The sequence below is a fragment of the Cajanus cajan genome, chromosome 9 (assembly GCF_000230855.2).
Source record: "Cajanus cajan strain Asha chromosome 9, NIPB_CcT2T_4, whole genome shotgun sequence".
In the NCBI taxonomy this organism is placed as follows: domain Eukaryota; kingdom Viridiplantae; phylum Streptophyta; class Magnoliopsida; order Fabales; family Fabaceae; genus Cajanus; species Cajanus cajan.
In genome coordinates, this window is record NC_138525.1 from 53,813,795 (window position 1) to 53,836,416 (window position 22,622).

Genomic DNA, 22,622 nt, shown 5'->3' on the forward strand with positions numbered 1-22,622 from the left:
AGAAAAAAAAATAAAAGCGGGGGCGGGGGCGGGCCGGGGAAACCCAAACCCCGCCGGGGGTGGAGATGATGACCTAGATTTTATCCCCGGCAGGTATCGGGGGCAGGGGCGGGACAGTTTAAATTTGCGGGAGCGGGGGCGGAGAATGTAAAACCCGCCCCCGCCCCGCCCCGCCCCGTTGTCATGCCTACTCATATAGTTATATGTAATAAATATGATCTCTGTAATGTCATGCTAAAATATTATGTAAAAATTGTACTCATCTCTTCTAAAGTTTGTTTAAATGACAAATTCTTCCTTTTAAAAATTACTTATCTCTATTAGAAAGATTATTAGTTAAAGTGAGAAATAGAGAAAATTAAAATTAATTCATATTCTGTCAATCATATATATATATATATTATTTATTTTGAATTACGTATAATGTTATTTTTTTTTATAAAAATTTTCATTATTCTTCCATTTTAAAAATAATAATTTTTCAGTCTATTAAAAAAAAATGCATGTCATTTAAAAGACTTAAAGGGGAAATGAGGGAAATTTTCCCAAATGCTAATTACCGAATAACCTCCTTATTGTCAATGATAATGCCATACTTTATTATTTCTTGTTTCACAAAAAAAAAAAAAAAACTAATATTTACCAACGGAGCCAGTGCAATTTACAGTCATGAAAATATTCGTGATGTCACGTTTTTCATTTACAACATTACAAAACCATCTACAGGCCCGTTCAAGAACAGAGACAGGTGATGGTATACGCTGCACCCCAGCAAACGGCTGTAATTATTTGAATTAACAAATTACAAGGGAATTACATCTGGTCTAATCACTTGTGTTGACCCGCTATCTGTTATTTTGTCCTCGGCAACTGTAGATCCAAACCAGAAGAAATAAAATGTCTTCCAGCTTGAGGCTTTCAATCTTCAGTTCATTTTCAGACCCATTAACTTCGACTAAATATAATAGAAAGTAAAAGAAGACAACAAGAACCCAATGATCAAACGGTCCATTGGCACAAACTAAAAAATGAATTGCTGGGTCACAAGTGAAATCCCTACTCTCAAAACACTAATGAGTAATTGAGTATCAAACACATGCACTAAGAGAAAGAGGGTCGAAGGGAGATATACATGTCAAGTTCAATTAAAAATTTGTCCGTTAGTTGACACTATTTGGTACAGTCTCTACATATATATATATATATATATAATAAAATAAAAACTCTACATTTTTTTATACTTACATGAAAAAATTCTACAAATTAATTTCTACCATTTGTTGACACTTGACAATATAATGAATGGTATTAAAGTATTTTTAATAGGGACTAAATTAAACAAATAATCTGCTTCATCCATGTTATAGTTCCTTTTATACAAAATAGAACAGAAGCTCTAAATTTGTTTGTACTTAGACCAATAACAATAACCCAAACCAACTCAGTCAAATATTCTGAATTCCACTATTCCCAAAAGATGACCTAATAAGTTTGAAGCCACAAGGGCCGTCCTATATCTTCAGCGAAAAATAAATCAACTTTTAACTGAGTTATGCAAGAACCTACCAGGTGAACGGTGTAACATATTAAAGGTGAATGGCAAATCACAATTACTAAAACAAGGAACAGAAATGACTAACAGAGAAGTCTTGAGATCTATCATCTTCAGCAATACTAAAGAAACTAAGATAATATTGATAAATTTCAACTCAGCTGGGCTGTTTTTCAGGTTCCATAAAACTGTATCATCATCATAACTTTTATGGCACAATGGCATTCGAGAAAAGTATTAACAGAGAAGTCATGATATCTATCATCTTCAACAATACTACGAAACTAAGATAACGTTGATAAATTTCAACTCAACTTGGTTATTTTTCAGGTTCAATAAAATTGTATCTTCATTTATAACTTATATGGCAATATGGCATTCAAGAAAATAGCAGTCCATTCCCAACGGAAATCATAAAGCAGACATCAAGTAAAACAGGGACAGTCACTCAAGACTACATTTTTATGAACCACAAGAAAGCCTTTCATTAACTGTTAATGCATTAGCTAATTTTCCAGAATTCTTAGCATTGCATGAAGCTATGATTTAATGTAATACAGACATGCAATTGCTCCTAGAAAATCAGTCTTTCAAAAACATTCTTGTTCATCAATCATCATGTGGTTGTTCAAGGACAAAGGAAAGAATACACGTTTCCGCAAATACACTGTCATCAAATATCCAATATCATTCTAGGTTCTTGGGTTACGAAATTTTAACAGATAAGGAACAAAAGTGATCCAATCAAGTAACAATGGGTTGAGATTACTCGAATTAAAGGTATTTATTCCCTGGCAGATGCTATGGCTGAGACTGAGAGTCTGAGCCAACAAATTATAGAATTCCAGGGAACAGTTATTAGTAAGCAATAGCATGGAGCCTGTCTTTCTTAATTTTAGCATTTGTAAAAACTAGGGGTGTCAAATCAACCTGTTATCTATCATTCATTCAATCCATCCATTATACAAATGTAACAATGATGGACCAGATCTATTTCATCGATTTAATTTTATGGAAGGAAGGATAGTAATTCATCTATTATTTTTTAAAATCCACTTAATTACAAAAAAAAAAAAAAAAGTGTATTGAATTGAAATTTTAAAAGATTATTTTAATATAAAAAAGTTTATTTTTAAATTATATAATAATGTACTGACTCATAATATTTTTTTAAAAGGCTTTCACAAAAAAAAATATTTTTTAAAGTATATTTTCATAGATGGATTAGACATCAATCAATTAAAAAACAATTAATAGATCGGATAATATTTTTTTCTTCTTAAATGGATCAGATAGATTGGATTTTTAAATAATTTTTTTAACAAATCTAAATAGATTAATAAATTATTTTATGTGATCCATTATAATCTAACTTAAAAATTATCCGATGCATTCCATTGCCACCTCTAGTAAAAACATTTCATCACCGAGACAGAATTAGGAAGCTAAGAAAAAGCTTCAGTATTTTTGTTATGGCTTTTAGTAGGAGGAAGCATCATATTCAAAGGAAATAAAATTAGGATTACAGCAACTGATTGTAAATACCTTTAATCAAATGCATAGGGATCATCTGCATATGGATTAAGAGACCCTTCTGAGAACAAATCACCGATATTTGAAGGATGAGGATGGCCTCCAGCTTTGATGCTCTGCATCAATGATATGTATAAATGAAAAATCATACAGTGTTACTACATCCTACCTCAGGAAACAGCATAGCATAAGTAAAAACACTTATTTGACACCATAAAACAAAATTATGTACAAAGATTGATATCCTATAAGTTTATCCAATAATCTTTTAGAAACAAAAGGAGAAAAAGAAACTTCAAGCGCAAACCCTTTGTCTTTTTGCTTTTAATTATACAATATCAGTAGTGTTGGATGGAATAACTCGATAAATATTGCGGCAAAACAATTGTACCTAGAGAAGCATAAGATTCTTATAGAACTAGTTAACAATATTTCTTTTTACTGGGAAAAGATAAATAGTTTACATATTAGATAATCAACATGAAAAAGACTGAAAAATTCGAAAATAGTAAATGGACTATATATAAAAAAATTCTTTAAACTAATAAGATCATATTAGTTCCTAGCATTATCATTTCTGGTATCATCAGAATAGTTTAATAATGAACACTAACCATGAATTCACTATGAAACCAAACCCGTACACACTAACCATGAATTCACTATGAAACCAAACCCGTACTAAAATGTTGAAGTTTGAGAACATTGGTAGTTGATAGTTTAATAAATAAATAATGTTAAGTGCAAGCTATGCATGAGATACTAACAAAAAAAGATGTTTCAGCCGAGTTGCTTACCTTAACAACACTTCCAGGAGTATTTACTTTCGGTGTATTTATCTTTCGATTTCTAGGGTCCTGATAAAGATAAGAGATTCAATATTCACATGCATGAAAGAAGTCCGCACTAGAAAGCCAAGATATCTGGTGCGTTAATGTAGTTCATGAATGTAATCATATATATATATATATATATATATATATATGGTTAATAGCATTCAGAAAGAAAAATATACATGCCTCAAACATGACAGTACTTCTTGTTTTTCTTTTCTTTGTGATTGTTCTTCCATTAGAAGTTTCAACTTCATACTCGTGACGAGTTACCTGCTAATTAAGTTAAGGAGCTAAGCTAATTGCCAAATATCAGAAGTTATTTACTTCTGCTATCTTTCCAGGCCACTAAAATAATTATCATTTGCTATGTAATTGCTGCAATATAAGTTTTCCTCCTCCTGGCCATTACTTCATAGTGAAGTAAGTCACCTTTCTATGATGCTTAGGAATGCCCACTGCACTTCCTGTTTTTACGTTCTCCACTTTCTTCAACAACTTTGGCACTGGTGTTTGTGTTGCTTCAAAGTAAGGAGAATCCTATGAAGAGAGAGGAAAGATATAAAAAATTAGCTGACTTGGTGAGAACATAACAATAACATGAAAACAGCAGAAAGTAAAATTTCTCCTTTTTTTTTTTTGGAATTCCATTCTTACAAGATCATGCTGATTTCTTTTCCCACCACAAGAACTTCTTCTCTTAATTGATGAAATGGAGTAATCCTATCATATGAAAAGCATTAATATAATTTTGCAAATTCAACTGAAGTTCATCACAAAGGTTGATTGAAGTTGCACGCACTGAACTCTGGCTAATGTATTCTAACATCTATCTACCAGAATATCATCATATTCATATGTTCATCACATTTTCCATGAATAGAAATTGCTTAGATCTCTTAATCAATCATAACCCATCTTTTCAGGAAAATTTTAAGCATACATGATATCAGAATAAAAAGATAAATTGCAATTGCAATAACCATACACCTGTATGAAACCACAAACTAGCATTCATCTTTAAGGTAGTAAGGAGATTGAAACGACACATGATTACACTAAGAGATACCAAATCACAATCAAACCAATGTCTATCATCTAATAACACTAGAATCCAAGATTCTGCTCCAACAACAAGCCATCTGACCACTGTCTTAACCCTTCCCTCTGTGATGTGCAAAATCATCAATAAAAATCATTTTAACTTAAAATTTAAAACAGCTATGCTATGAGAAATTGTACCAATCAAATCTATCTAATAGCCTGTCAATAAATAGTCATTACAAAATGTTATGCTTTCAGTAACAAAATTACGCCTGTTTCATAAGTGACAATATCACCATGAAGAAAATGCATATGCCGACCAGTGGGTCTTTATTTGCATAACCCTGCTATGTGTTTAAGTTCACAAGTAACAGGTTTGTGTTGAAAGAATATTAAAGAAGCAATTTTAGGTACATTATTATACAAGCAATATCTTCTCATTTCCCCAACTGTGCCTACCGAAGGATAAATGTCAAACAAAGGTACCACAGCATGAAAATTGACAAATAATGCATCTATAAGTTTGTAGACAGACACAGAAAAAGAGATTGGAAACACAAGTCAACCTGTTTTGAATTCACTTCTTGGTCCTCTTTGGGCTTGTCACTCATCACTTTCCACTGCAACTGCAACAAAGCCCTTTGTCTGTCTTCCTGCAATATTTTCCAAAAAATAATAATACCAAAAATTAAGAGATGAAATAAATTTATTATATCAGGTAGTCCATACTTTAGATTTTTGAAGATGTAACTCCTCTTCCAGCTTCTGACACTCATCTTCAAGTTCACACCTCAATGCTTTAATCTGAGCTTCGTGATCATTCCTCAGAAACATTGTTTTCTATATATAATTAAGGTATCAACAGGTGAATAAATTCGTATGCAAATCTTGGCTTCAATAAAAAGTAAGTGTGCCACCTCTCTCAGTTCATTTTCAGCTTGCAGTTGGGTACGCTTTAGCTGTTCATTGTGTTCAGCTATGAGGCTTAGTTGCCTCTTGTCATGCTCCTGCTGCATTTGAGTAACCTGTGAATTGAGCAGGAAATCAAGTGACCTAGTGCCTGGAAGTTTTTCAACTTAATGTTAAGAAAATTTCCAAAAAAATAAAAAGAGGAAAGTAATGATGCAATAACATTCCCACAATTCTCAAGAGGTACATACCGTTAAATAAAGGTAAAGGACTATACAAGTCAAAGACAAATCTTAATGTACTTGACCATTTTAAATTACCACTTGAAAGTTTTGATACATTTACATAACAGATTTTATATACTAATTATTGCTATCATGAACAAATTATCCAAAAAGCTTAAGATCTTGGGTTAAGACACGTGAATAATTTTACATCTTTAACATGCCCCTTACGCAAGAGCCTTTTGCACTTGGAAGTGTGCATAATGCACAAGTCCACCTGCCTTGGGCTGACATTAAAATTTTTATTAGAAGAACGAAAGTAGAAAGGATTAAACTCTAGAGTCTAGGCCACTTAGTCATAAAGACTCTGGTACCAACTATCTGAAAAGCTTAAGCTGTTAAGTAAAGCTACATGAATGACTTTATATTTCACCTTTAAAAGATACTAATCACAAAGTAACTTCAATTTAAAAAATGGATTTTTTTTAATTAACTAAAAATATCACCAAATGCAATAAAACCATTTATAATCCCATGTAAACACAACGCCAGATTACTTTTAAGTAGCCATTAGTTTCAATTTCAAGTCTTTTTCTATGTTTACCAGCAACGTGTGTTCCTCCTGAATGTGCATCAATTTCTGCCTTGATTCTTCTTTGCATTCTGCAAGTTTTTGGTCACACCCTCCCTCAATTTCTGCAATAGCTCTGTCAGCCTGAAGGTTCGAATTGGTTAGAAACGTGTTAATAGAAATTACATGCTGCAAATGCCAGGATATTATATCAAACCTTGTCTTTTTCCATGTTCACAATTTCCATCTTCTCCAATTCATACTTCCTCTTAATGTCATTAATAGCCTGTTCAAATAATGCAGTTTTCACGTGAAGTTAGTGCCCTATACATCAGGCACCTATAGTAGGTAACCAGTTATATATAAGACCTGATCGTTTCTCTGAGATATTTCTTTCAAATGCCTTGATAATTCTAACTGTTTGTTCTCTACCATTTGATCATATTGCTTTCTAGCTTCTGAAAGTTTGCTTTCAGCAGCAGTCAATAATGATAGATTCTGCAAATTCATCCAAAAAACTTAAATAACACACAAAAAAAAAATCAGGAACAGGCAATTTGCACTATAAGTTTGCTCCAAAACCTGTTTGATCTGATCTTCCAGCTTCTTTTCTTGTTGCTTATAATGTAAAATACACTTGTCTTTTTCCTCCAAGACATTATGAAGCTGGATGACTTCTTTATCAAGAGAATCAGCATGCTGATCTTGTTTCATTCTCTCCTTTTGCAAAGTATCTATTTCCTCTGATTTGTTCAATATCTCTGCCTGCAGTCTTTCTGTATTTTCTTTGTTTTCAGTCTCTAATGCTGAAACCTTCAGCAGTAAACCTTGCTGCATAGCATTTGATAGCTCAATAAAGAACACGGCAATGTATGTCAACAGGAAATTAACTAAAGCAGATTAAGTGTCATACCACTTGATTCTCTGATGATCTAGAACTTTCTAACAGAAATTCAGCTTTCTCTTCTAATTTTGTTATTAATACCTCTGCTTCTTTCTTTTTTGAGATTAAAGTTTCAGCTTCTGACTCCAAACTTTGAATTCTCTCAGCAGCTAATCGAGAGTTCTCTGTAAGCTGGGCTGCAGTAGATTCTTGAACTTTCTGAAGTTCATACACAGTTTTTCTTAACTCATCATTTTTCATTTGAGTTGCGTTCTTTTCTAATTCCAAGATAACAAATCTATTATTAAGCTCACTATACTGGTATTGAGCATGCTTTGAGAAAGTTTCTCTCTCCTGCTGAACCAACTGGAAGCAAGAAGCATAGAACAAATTCATTTCATCAAACTTGCTCAAAAGATTCAGGCTTTCTATGTCTACATTTGACAAATGTGCAGCCAATGATTGAAGTGACTCTTCAAGGTTTTTGATTTCCTCAAGTGACATGTTAAGCTTTTCGGCAAGCTCAGCATTGCACAATTGAAGATCACTCTTTTCTTTCTCCAATTTCTCTTGATTGGTTATGTGATGCATAATTTCATCTCCTTTAACTTTCAACTGAAGGTGAACCTCTTCCAATTTTGTGTTCAAATTTTCTGTAGCCAATCTACTAGATGTTAACATTTCTTCAAAATTCCTTATCATTGTATCTGTAAACCAAGTAAGATTCCATACAACAATTCAAATCAGTAGCAAGTTGAGATACAGTGTATCTAGTCTGTTGGAAATTATAATAGGTAGGGAAAGAAGGGAAAGAAAAATAATTGAGCCTTGTTAACCCGAAATTGCATCAATTTATGTGATACAAAAGACAAAGTACTAACCCAAGTATGACATAGGAAGAAAGCCATTCGGTGTTATCTTAGTCAATGACATTCATTATATGTCTTGAAATTCCATGATAAATCAAAATAATATTATTTTGAACATTTTTATAAATATATTTTAAGTCAAAACTGAAACGGAAGTTACTTTTACATTTCTTTTTGTCATTTGAGTTTTGGAATCGTTCTAGTAACATGCTGCAAGCATAGTAAGGTTCCATCTTGAGGGACTCTCAAGATACATAACATAGAAGCTGTTGAGTAAAGTTAAATATGTTCTCAGCAATTGTAATTTGCAACTTAATCCTGACCCTTCTCTTGGATAACATTGGCAACTCTGCACTGTTCATTTATGTGAAGCTTCTCCCTTTCTTCCGTAGCAAATTTGAGCTTCTCTAGTTCGTTATCACCTATAATAAGGATAACATTATTTTACATATTGGATAGCATAACGGATATTACATATTGGAACATCACAAATATAGCTAATCAAACCAACCTATGTTACAAATCAATTTGTTTTCTTTTTTACCAGAGTTTTAAACTAATAAATAGAACTTACGGGTCCTAATTGTTTCCTGAGCAGAATCTAGCTTCAAAGACAAACCATCCATCTGTTTATTCAAGCTATCGAGAGCTTCTGAACTTGCTGACAGTTTATTTTCCAATGTTTCCTTATCTTTTTCAGCTATGTCAGCAATAAAAACAATTGACTAGTTAAAGGAAAAATTAAACAGTAAAAAAAAAACAGAGGGAAATTGAATATTCATACCATCCTGAACCAGACCAGCCAACTGCTGTAAAGTCTCCGTAAGTTGATCACATAAAGTCTTGGTAGAAGAGAACTTGGACTCCAATCCCTTCCACAGTTTCTCATCTTCCTTCTGCTTGACCTTGAGCTTGGCATTTTCGTTGAAGGCATTCTGCAATTTTTCTTCTAATGCATGCACATGCTCCTGCGATTTCTTAAGCTTAGCATTCTGCAAAGCAACAGCAAGAAAGTAACAACATTTCAATAAAACAACGAAACGAAATCCAAAGCATCATACACTTCAATTAACGTGCGTCCGTTCCTAGCCACAGCACAATCACAAATGAAAATATCATCATACCGCATTTTCGAGATCAGTCTTCACCGAAGCTTGCTCTTTCACCAATTTCTCTGCACATGAAGAAATCAACGATGCATGGCCACATTACGATAAAAAAAATTCCGACAGAATGTTCGTTCAGGAGGAAAATAGAACGAAAATGAGAGAATTGAAGTGAAATTCGGATCAAAACCTGCAGTGAGCTTCAGGTTCGCGAAACTACCCGATGAAATGGAATCCGAGGAAGGACGCGAAGAAAATGGCTTCGAAGTTCCCGAAATTGAACCGTACAACGATTTGAATTGGTCGAGGCTCTTGGAGACCGGGAATCCTAGCTTCTTTTGCATTGCGAAGATGAAATGGAAACCTAGAAATGTGAGTGCAGTGTTAGAGAGTTTCTCTTCTCCGCCACTCTACTCTGCAAGGGACGGTTCAGTTCAGAGTGTAATTGAAATTTAAATAGGCGCCAAGGTGCGTCGTATTTATACTATTGCGCGAGCGCCACTTTGGCGCTTCTTGTAGACCGTTAAGTGCTTTAGTTGGCAATTTATGACAAAATAGCGAGAAATGAAATGAAGCAGTCAAGTTTTATTTTTTAACGATAAATAATAATAATAAATTCCTCGTTAAAAAATTAAATAATAAATAATGTGGCGAGCAAGGGTCAATTATCTTGGGTCCAACCCTTTTATATTTGGAGTTGTGTGCATCGAATTTAAATCCCTCCATTAAATGAGAATAAAATAAATAGAATTTTATGGGGGCGTATAGACTAATCTTAGGATCATGGGCCAAATTTATATTTTTAGAAATGATACTTCCCTAAATTTTGATGTGTATTAAATTGAGATTTTATAAAACTATTTTAGTAGTCTTATAAATTTTAAAAGATTTTATAAGAATGTGGTGACTTTTAAATTCTTTTTAAAGATTTTGTGAGGATATAATAACTTGTAAGATTTTTTAAAAGATATTTATAGGCAAAATTTCATAATATGAATTTTAATGAATTTATATCATAAAAATTTATAAGATTTTAAAGGATTTTATGAAATTTTAAAAGATAATATGGATTTTTAAAAAACTAATGCAATTAATAAAATTTATATAAATGATAAGATTTGAATAAAGAAAAATAAAATTAATACAAGTTTTTTTTTATCTTTTAATAAATAAATGATTTTATTTCATGTTTTCTTACGTAACATTTATTTACATATATCTTTCGATACATTGATATTTTTTCATTCATGCAATTGAATTTAAATAATGTATTAAATTTATGGTATTTATTAATTGATAGAATTATCAAATTGATCCGGCCTAAGGCTAACTCATTGACCACTAGGTCAAGCCAGGTTGGGTTTTTTTCTTTTAAGCTCGAAAAAAATTGGGTCGATTTGTTCCTACTCGATGATATATATATTTTTTTTGCTTTTAAGTTTCATATAAAATTATTAAAATAAATAATTATTTTTGAGTTATATCATATGTGTGTGTGAGAGAGAAAGATAAGCACATATATTAATTTAATTATATTTTGTTAGGTTGGAGAGTTTTAACATTAGAGAGCACTCCAATAGGTAGTGAGTAAACCACATGAGTGAGTTTGACACCACAATATAATCCAAAATCTTAATATATTTGGTATGTGAGTCCTTCTTACTTATATATTACTCAACATATTCAATTCTAATCGATGTGAGACTCACTTCACACTTGAACTCTAATACTCTTCCTTGAGTGTGAATCTCTTCCACATAACAAAAGTTTTTTTTTTCATTTACAAGTATTTAATAGTGACATACTTGTATCATCGTTAGCACATTTTACGTCCGCTATTGGATCTCCTACCAATTCCATTATCGAGGTCTCACTCTTGGATTTACCGCCAATTTTATTGGCCAATATTCATTGATGGAGTTTTGACACTAAGGGGCACTTTAATGGATAATGAGTAAATCACAAAGTGAGTTTGACACCACAACATAACACAACCTTAATGGTGTGTTTGGATAAAGAATTTTACAAATTCAATAAATTTTAAATTCTTGGTATTTAAATTACTTTGATTTCAATTTTTATCATTTTTAAAATATTTTGTTTGGATAAGTCAATTCAAATTTCTTAAATTTTAAACTATTAGGTTGGATATGATAATTTGATTCTACCATGGTAAAATTAATTTTAAAAATATATTTATATGTTGAGATTTTTAAATTAATTTTTATAAAAATAAATATTAACTAATTTTTAAATATTTAATATTTTTTTAAAATTAATATTAGATAATATTTAATAATGTTAAAGATATTTTTGAATATTAAATAATTAAAACATGAAAAGATAATAGATAAGATAAAATATATGAGTGAAATAAGAAGGAAAAAAATGAGGAATTTCAAATTCTTACTTTTTTGGGAGAATTTGAAATTCTACTATTTTAAGGAATTTCACAAATGCTTGAATTTCTAATTCTTTATAAATTATCCATCCAAACAAGGTATTTTACCCCCAAAGAATTTGAAATTCTTTAAATAAATGAATTAATCTATTTAAAATCTCAATCCAAACACACTATAAAGTATTATATATGTGAGTTTTCCTCACTTATATATTACTCAACATGTCAAACTCTAACTGATGTGAGACTTACTTCAAACACGTCCAAATTGTTTTAAAAATCGGATTGAACCGGTCGGTCAGACTAGTTGAACCGGGAATCGGTGGTCCAGACGGTCCGAACCTTAAGTTGGATCGATTATGCATTTGACTCGTTTCAAACCGGATTCAACCAGTCAATTTTCGGGTCCAACCAGTGAATCGATGGGTCAAACCAATTCAACCACAATTTTTTTTAAAGGGACCACAAATCACAAAAATAACAATGAGAATTGAATCTTTTAATGGTAGAACAAAGAATCTTATTAAACATAACAATGACTACTTGTTCTAATGTATTTATTTGTAATATATGCAACTTAAATAACTTTTATAGCATATTATTAATTTTAAATTATATATTTAATAATATAATATCTATGTAGATATTACATATTTTATTTTGTGATATCAATTGCAAGCATATTATATATGTACATATTATTTATATTTTTAATTTGTATTAATACACAATTTAACATGTACTTTTTTAGTGTATTTCTTTATACAAAATAAAAATAAAGATAATTTTAAATAAGATGAAAATTGAAATTTAAAATAGGACATTAACATTAATTTTTTTAAAAAAATTAATAAAAACCAAGTCATGCGGTTCAATTAGTGACTCACTAATTCAACCTTTGGCCCATTGACCAAGTACCCTAACCGGTTTGATGACCGATCCGATTTTTAAAACTATCAAGTTGATATTACATATAACTTAAATAGTGAAATTTTCACTCTCATAAATTTTTATATATTTTGAAAATACATTTTACATACTAATTCTCTTTAATTAGTTGTGTTTAATGAAGAAATTAAAAAGTTAAGATGATTGAAATTTTAATTGTTTTGATTGTACAATTTAATTCAAATTTCTAAGAATTAATTTTCACTATATACAAAAATTGTTTTTTAACATGTTTTAAAAAATAATATTTTTAATATTAAATTTTATTAAAAATAAACATTAGTTAAATTTTAATAATTAAAAAAATTTAGCAATAGATAATATTTAATGATTAAAAAATAAATATTGATAAACTAAATATCAATATTGACAAATAATAAAAAAAAAAAAGGAGAAAACATAAAGAGAAAAAGAGATAAATTAGAGATGTGAAGAGAAAGAGAAAGAGAATGTGAGATAGAGAAGAAAGAGACAGAGAAAAGAAAAGATGAGATATGGAAGGGAAGACAAGGAAAGAGAGAAAGAGAGAAGAGAAGAGAAGGGAGAAAAAAAAGAGAGAAGAGAAAGGAGAGATAAAGAGAGAAGAGAAGAGTGAAGAGAAAGAGAAAGAAGCAGGAAAGACACCGAGAAAATTGAGAAAAAAGATAAATAATAAGAAAAAAAAAATAATGTAAAATTTTAAACATTTTAATAATATTGTTATATGAATTAACTATATGTAGATTGTCTTAAAAAAAATTCCACAAAACTTATCATTCAAAATAATCCATTGCAATTTTTAAGTTTTTGAATAGGAGCAATTTTTTTTACTAAAAAAAGTTTTAATTAAACTATGAGATTTTGACATATTCCTAAAATAATCTTAATTATCTTATTTAAATACAACCTAATTTTGATTTACTTTTAAAAAATCTTAATTATTTTAATTATATACCACATAATTTTTTATATTAAAAAGTTTTAATTAAATATCATAAATTTTTTTATAATAATTTTTTAAAATCTTAATCAATCACACTCCGATAATCTAAAATGTTATTACGTTATTGTTCTGTAAATGTTTCAATTTTCGAGAATTCATATTGTTTGGCTAAAGGGTACGCAATGGATTTGTTTTTTTTTTAATTCTTTTTTGGCATTTTGGCTAGTTAGCTGAATTTACACAAGAAAATAACGCCTTAATCATTTCTATGCCAATGAAATCACAAACAAAATCCAGAGAATCATGTCATATAAACAGTGAAATAGACAATGCTACCACTCAACGACATGCTTGAAGTTCAGAATTACTCACAATGGTTCAAATCAAGCGCTAAGGATTTTCAAAAACGTTTTTGCCTTGCTTATCATTCGAAGCTCTTAATCATTGATCAATTGCTATCTAAACTACCGATGCAACCACAACCGCATAAAAGGGTAGGTTAAAAATTTATTTTTGGGAATATTGAGCTGAAAATGTTATATTTTAGATTTGTTTAGAATTTTGAAAAAATATTCTAAGGTATAATTTATTTTCAAGAAAGTAATCACTGTTTTAGGACTTATTTTTAGGCTCTTACACGATTACACCTCAGGTATAGTTTATTCTCAATAAACTGATCACTGTTGTAAGACTTATAATATAGATCTTTTTAGACTAAAGATGTATACTCGACAAGTTTTTAAATTGAGAAAGAGAGAAAAGAGTTGTGTGTTTTGTATATTCGACTTTTACTAATTCTCAATTTTTAGACTAAAGATGTAATCGACAAGTTTTTAAATTGAGAAAGAGAGGAAAGAGTTGTGTGTTTTGTATATTCCACTTTTACTAATTCTTAATATTTATAGAAAGAGATATTAATTGTTATAATTAATTACGAGAATTATATTTGATAATTAAAATTAATTAAAAATACAAATGTTATGTTATTATATCTCATAAAAATTAATATTAATTAGATTTTAAAGCTTATAATTAATAAAATAATTATTTTAAATTTAAGTTTAAATTTGAAATATTTTTATAAATAAATTAATCTTTTATAATATATCAAAATATATAATAATTCTTCACATATTTCAAAAAGTTTAAAAATATATTTTTGGTATAGAATATAATGCATTAAACTTGATGTAGCAAATTATTGAACCAGAGTTAGATTGATAAAAGTTGACACATAGTGTAGTGAGATAACAAAACACTTTAATGAGAGTGTAAGATATAAAAATTAGTATAACCCCTTTAAAATTTCTTAACCCGCATTTAACTCAATGATAAAATACTTAATCAAAGTTACACTTTTCTTTCTTTAAAATATCAAAATTTATTAAATAATATATAAAACAAACATAACTCTTCCAACACAATTATAAATAAATAAAATACATAAATCAATTATAATCAAAACACATTTTTTCTCCAATTACTTATTATAACAAAATAATTTTACAAACTTTTCTTTATTTAATGAAAAAAATCATAATTATTTTAAAAATCTCTAAATTATTTTCTAGAACTCATTTAATTAATTAAAACATCCTTTTAATAATATTCGAAAACTTAGGATGATACATATGGAGAGCAAAGTAATTAGATAAAAGAATTTTAAAGAACATTTTACATATGAAAATCTAACATTCTTGATTTAAAATAAAATAAAAATTATTATACTAAAAATATCATATTATCTTAATTTATTTATTTAATATTGTTAAAATATTTAATTTTTAAAATATTATTATCAATTAAATATATTTTAATCATTCTTAACAAGAATAATTTTAAAATTTATTATTCATAGGAAGAGATATACTAGCAACACACTGTGACATATTACTTTAAACACACTTTTTCTAATTGATAAATTTTTATTAAAAAATACAAAATTTGGTGAATTTCACACTCTATTTAATGACTCTCTCTTTTTATTATGTAATTTTCAATAAATTATAACTAATAAAAATATTAAAATATAATTAAATATCTTTTCAAATGTATTAAAAATAACATTTCTAATTATGGTATTTCTAGAAAAGTGATTGTTGATAATGTAAAATGATACCTTGAAAGTTGAAATTCAGGTGTCTTGAGAGCAGAAAAATGCAAGTATGAACATATAGAAAGATAATATATTTTTTATTCTTATATTACTAAATAATTTTTTTTTACCAAAATAAACATTCCACGCATTATTTATATCAATATTACTTCTTTTTTTCTTTGAAAATCCTCCCTCTAGTAGTGGGTGTTTAACGCTTGGATCTCTCATATTAATTTATATGAAATGACACAATTTTTTTATGAGAAATTCTATGGTACCCATCTTATTTGAGAGGGTATCGGTACAGTTTTTTATATTTTATATTTTTAGTAATTTATTTAAATAATATTTATAATATTTTATCCTTTCAATTTTTAAATTATTTAGTCATTTTATTTTTATTTTATATATTCTAATTTATTTGTAATAATATTATTATATATTTAAATAGTTTAATTTTAATAATTTTTTAAGTATATTTTTATCTTTTCACTTAAATTTTTTGAATTTTTATATTTTAATTTTAATAATTTTTTAAGTATATTTTTTGTCTTTTTTGTCTTAAACTTTTGAATTTCTATACTGTAATTTTAATAACTTTTTATTTTTACTATTTATTAATTTTTTCTTTTTCTTTAATATTTTATAATATTATTGAAAACTTATAATTTTAATCTCTATAATTTTATCTTAATTTTTATTTTATAAGTATAATTTAGATTATTTATTTTATAATTAAATTAATTTTTTTTAAAAAAAATTATGAATTTACATAGAAAAATATATTGAAACCCTTCCATCTTTGAGGGTACCGTAGCAACTCCCTTTTTTATATGTTGGTCGCAATCCAACATCTAACTAAAGAAATCCTTCGATTGATGTCAATGATCATTAAAAGAAAATTTGGGTGTTTGAAGTTGTGATTTTACTCATCTCACTCTCCATCATCATATCCTCTGATAAATAACCAAATTGTTGGTGAACTAACTAACGCACACGAAAGCTCCTTACAAATGTTTTCTTCTCGTGTCTTTTTTGTGGGGGTATCATTTTCAGCATTTTCAGTATAAAAAATTTGTCTAAATAAATAAAAATTCAAATAGTTGTAATTTATAAAGATGCATTTCTTTAAAAAATTTGAGAAAATCAAGCCTAAATATTTAAAACTGGATTCTGTTTTGCATAGTAGTGGGCTGCATTGTTTGAACGGAGAGAATAACTGTTCTTGTTATATCTAATTGTCAAACAAATATGTGATTTTGTGGATCAAGTTATATAATCAGAAACGAAATTGTCGTTATAATTTGTTCCAATATGACCCCAAAATTTGCTGCTTTACTCTGACAATGCATGGTAGAACCCACTATGTAACATAAATAACTTCCAAGTTTGACACTTGACAATGACCCGTGAAGGAATCTGAGATTCGTGAAGAGCCGAAAAAAAGGAGCACAGGCCCACATGAAGAGGGCCAAAGCTGAGTGGTTGCTTGTGGCTTGCCCATACCATATCTCGGCTATTTCATATTCCATGTCTCATGCATGCTGCTCCTTTAAACCATCCTAGTTTCATGCAAATCGCAATTGAGATAATACCATACCATGAAGAAAATTCCATGATCTTTTTGTTCACCCAAAAGAGAGGAGAAAAAAAAAATGGAAGAGATCAACTGGCAAATTGGAAAATGACTCCCAGAATCAGATTCGACTATGGTGATAATTGTTATACATAATTTACTTTCATAAATATATTATGACAATTATTTTAATTTTTTATGCTTTTCTACCTTTACTTGAAGTTACTTTTTTTTTCTTTCACAAATAAAGTAGTTTAGTATAACTTAGTAGTTTAATTAATGTTTATTATTGATTTAAGTTTTAATTAGCAAAGAAAGTTTGAAAAGTTTATATGATAGAGGAACTCATTTTTAATATACATTGGTACAACATCAACAACACAGTAGATAAATCGTACTAGGGAAATCAAGGATCAACTAAAAAATATAAAACAATTTTTCGATCATTATAGAAAAGAAATACCCTTATGAAATAACATCATATAGCGACAAATACCCTTATATAGCGACCCACCACTTGGTCCAACATAGATACCAAAACTCGCTTAATAAACCTGATTTGCTTAATCAAGCTTCACTGTATTCATCATTTTCATTAAATGATACCTATTTCTTTAAGTGACAACCTAAGTTTAATACTAGGACATTCAACCTATAAAGGTTTTCTGAGTTAGAACTTCTCTCATTAAGTTAAAAACCTCGATATAGGACCATCCAAGCCTCCAAACACAACCTGAACAATAAAAAAAATATGTTCTTTACAACAACTAGACAAATCCATAGTCAAAGCTTACATGCAACAAGGTTTTAGTACAAAATCTTCCTCCCTCAAGGTAGGACCCATGAGGTTTCATGGAGTTACACAAATATTCACTACTTTAATCATTTCAATAACCTTCCATATTTTTTTTTGGTAAATATATAAGGAAATGTTCGTAAAATATTTTTGAACATTGAACGTGTACATATTAGTATAATATATAAGAGAATGCCAATGTATGTAATATTTGTAAATATAAAAGGGATTAATGTAAGAATAATAAAAGATACTCAACACCGCATTTTTTAAAAACATTACATGCACATGCACACACAATTATAATTAAATATATAGTATAAATTTTTTAATCAATAACACAATAAGAATTAAAAAACTTTTAACCATTACCTCCACATATTTATCATATATAAACCGAATATCCATAGACACATATTATGCAAATCTATGATTACAATAAACTTTTCAATTAAAAACTTTGTCCGATGGCTAAATAATTCATTTCAATTAAATATTTTTATTTAAAAAAAAATGAAATGAGTGGAACGAGATATTACCATTGCACTAAGATATTACTTAAACGACAATCACACAATTTGTATATTATGCTTAATTGTGAAAAAATTTGAGTAATGAAATTTTAAGTATCTTGAATTTGAGTATTAATTACTTACATTTAAATTTGACCAAAATCGAATAGAACTATCTTAATTATATATATATATATATATATATATATATATATATATATATATATATATATATTTATTTATTTATTTATATTTATTAGTTACACTAATTACTTAAAAATTTTATTTTAAAATAATATACTTATCTTCATTAATTAAAGTTAATATTTTAATTCTATAATATTAAATGTTTGAAATAACTATACTTTAAATACCAAATTTTGTGTATACTTAAATTTTTTAATAAAGATTAGCCGCTAAGTTGATCCTTCGTATAAATATTATAGTTATAAAAAAATATTTAAATTTAAATATTCAATTAATGAGTTTTACATGTATTAGGCGATTAAAAATTAATAACTGTTATGTAAAAGAGACAAACATAATGGTTTTGTAAAAAGGAAAAATAAAACAAGTCCCCCCTTTTAAAAGATGTTCATTAATAATTTTTTTCTACCTTTATTATCACCTTTAATTATTATATAAAATAATAAATATAAAACGTTAAATGTCATAAACTTGTCTTAACCAAAAGTATTAATTTTTTAATATTAAAATAATTGTAAAATAAAATTCTATTACCTTTAAATTATAATATTTTCATTGTATTTAGCAACTATAACTTTCATTATATTTAACCATTATAATTGTAGTAACAAAAATTATCACACTATAACAATCTGTAATAAGTACCTTTATTAAAAATTCATTAAAAAAATTCAAATTTAATAATACTATAATGTAAGATCTTATTAAATATAATAAGAACTTAAATTACAAGTGTTTAAAATTTGATAATTTTTTTTTCATTTGGGTATAAATGTTAACAAATATGCTTCCATAATTTATAAATGTTTAAAAGCATTGTTGTCAATTTAATAATACTATAATGTAAATAGGATTTAAGATCTTATTAAATATAATAAGAACTTAAATTACAAGTGTTTAAAATTTGATAATTTTTTTTTCATTTGGGTATAAATGTTAACAAATGCTTCCATAATTTAAAAATGTTTGAAAGCATTGTTGTCAATATTTTTAAAACAAGATTAGTCTCTGAATTGGTCAAAACACTTATTTTAGGTTTAATAGTTTAACTATGTTGAATTATGATGGAATAGTAGTAATAGTAATAGGAGTCCATGAAATGTAAGAAATTTTATTTAGTTGTAATCTATGAAAGTATAGTCCATGAAATGTTTTTCATGAACAAAAAATTTTGATGTTAGAAATCAAAATGTTAATAGAAATTTTTTTAAGGACTAAAGTGAAAATTGATAAAATTCAAGAGACTAAAATTAGTAAAAAAATTATTTAGAAACTAAAAAATAAAATGGACAAAAAGTTTAAAACAAAAAAACGTGGAATCAATAACATCATTTTATGATAATTTAAATTTTCACAATAAGTTAACTTTTATATGTTTTTATATTATATATATATTATTGGTTTAAAAATATTTTTAATTATGTAAAATGAAAAAAATGTTTTTCTTTATTTTTTATCTTTCTAAAATTTGTAAATATTTTTTTTGATCCTTACAAAATATGCAAAATTTGATTTTGATCCCTACAAAATATTTTTCTTTGATTTTCAATTTCCTAAAATTTAAAATCATTACTCTTAGTCCATAACAATCATTTTAAGGTATCTAAAAAATGTTTATTTTAAGAATCTTTTAAAAAACATTTATAAAACTATCATATATTGATATAATATTAGTTTCCATAGATAACACATGTGATGATCATTTTAATATTTTAATAAAAATAATTCAAATAAAAAATAGTAGTTTTAAATTTTAGAGGAATGAATTTTTTTTAGAGATTTAAATTAAAATTTATTCATTTTATAAAGACTCAAAATATATTTAAATTTACATTATTTATATAAAATATTAAAAATATATTTAACTATTATTAATTCTATTATGATTCAATCACAGTTAAACTAATAAACTATAAACACATATTATACCAGTTGATTTTAAAATATTAGTAATTACTCAATGTATTTATTTATTTTGAAAGGGGCTCACACCATGTTTGGTAAAAGATGAAATAAAAAGGAGAAAAAAGAAGTATAGAGTGAGAGTATTTGGGTGAGAAATATAGTGGAAATAAAAGTTATTTAATAAAAAAAATAATAAGATAAAATAAAAGTTAATTTTTTATAAATAGTTTATATAAAAATCATTAACAAAATTTATTTTATTTATTAATTTTATTTAAAATATATAAATATTATATATATATATATATATATTTATTTATTTATTTATTTATTTATTTATATTGTTATAACTATTGCGCAACACACAGACGGACAAAATAAGTTATACCTACTTCCCCTCGTATCATGGAGGAAGTTTTTATTAATGGGGTTCACAAAAAATTATCCACACCTCTCAACTCTTCTCTCATGTCAAACGCACCATATTTTTTAACTTTTGTCCACTGTTTTACACTTCTTTTCTTTTATCTTCAACTTTTCTTTCCAAGCACAATATCAAAGTGTTTGAAATAACTCAAGTTTTTGATAAATTTTTCAACAAGTATTTATAAAAGAAGAACATAAAATGGTAAAATCAGTATACTTCTCTCACAAGATCAAATCACTTTTGAACTTCGAATTTTATAAAATCAACTTATCTTACTTTTACAATAGTGATGTAAAAGTTGACAATTACCTTATGAAAAAAGTTTGATTCATTTTGCATTTTAAGTTTCTTCTCTTAAATTAAAAGCTTTATCTAAAGGATCTCTTTTTTTACATATGTAAATAGTATATATACTATTTCCGAAAGATTTTAGACAAACATTTAATAACAAATTTTCATATACGGTAAATTTATTAATGTTTTCAAGTGCTACTTTAAAAATTATACTAATAATTACTTTTAATTAATTGATAATATATATATTTTCTGAATGCGTGGCTTATAACAATATATAGAATGAGATGTTTATTAATTTTTCAAATTAGATACATTACCTAATCATGAATATATGCAGTGAGTTAATGTAGTCTTCTACTTAGGGGTGGGTTATATCTAGAAGAAAATCTCAATTATATATGCGTACTTTAAAATCTAGTTACAAGTAACTATTAACTAATGCTATCAAAAGTAACTATTAACTAATACATGGGGTTTTTTTGGTAAAGATCCGACTTTTTGTTGGTAAAGACATGGGGGTTATACTTATATACATACATTAATGAGAATTGAATAACATAAAGAATTGACCAACCCGAATAGTTGCGTAAGACAAGGGAACATATTACAATTGACTTCAAACAAACAAACTAGGTATCATGGAAGATATTTGCAATTCTTTTTGGTTATTATTTCTTTCTCTCTTGGTGCTTGATTTGCACTTCTACTATTAGTAAAAAAAAAATAAAGCCTCAAATCTCACACGACATTTTGGGAATCCATATGAATCTTTTATGTATTTCCGTGTCCAAGTAGGACAACTAAAAACTTGAAAAAGATGCCACGACCTCGGAAAAAAAAATTGTGGCATGCCCAGGTGGGTTTTCTGAGATGAGCCATGAATTAGAAAACATAAGTAAAGTACGCTGAAAAAGAAAACATTGTAATTTTTTTTAAGAGCCATGAGGGTGGCACTCACTGTATCTGTATCCATCATTTTCTGATTCCGCGTCATGTCACTTGGATAGAA

General features: G+C 27.6%; 1 protein-coding gene across 1 annotated transcript; it reads right to left on the reverse strand.

Moving 5' to 3' along the window:
* Nucleotides 1-638: 638 nt before the first annotated feature.
* On the reverse strand, nucleotides 639-10,637 carry LOC109809299 (synaptonemal complex protein 2). Its single transcript, XM_083063960.1, is given in 20 exon segments — nucleotides 639-955; nucleotides 3,098-3,201; nucleotides 3,883-3,954; nucleotides 3,956-4,030; nucleotides 4,033-4,191; nucleotides 4,351-4,458; nucleotides 4,576-4,641; nucleotides 5,529-5,615; nucleotides 5,692-5,802; nucleotides 5,880-5,987; nucleotides 6,700-6,810; nucleotides 6,884-6,952; nucleotides 7,036-7,164; nucleotides 7,249-7,497; nucleotides 7,580-8,256; nucleotides 8,742-8,840; nucleotides 8,993-9,118; nucleotides 9,203-9,410; nucleotides 9,543-9,592; nucleotides 9,715-10,637. Coding segments are annotated over 19 exon segments (2,760 nt in total). The 5' UTR covers nucleotides 9,869-10,637; the 3' UTR covers nucleotides 639-955; nucleotides 3,098-3,099.
* Between the last annotated feature and the right edge of the window lie 11,985 nt (nucleotides 10,638-22,622).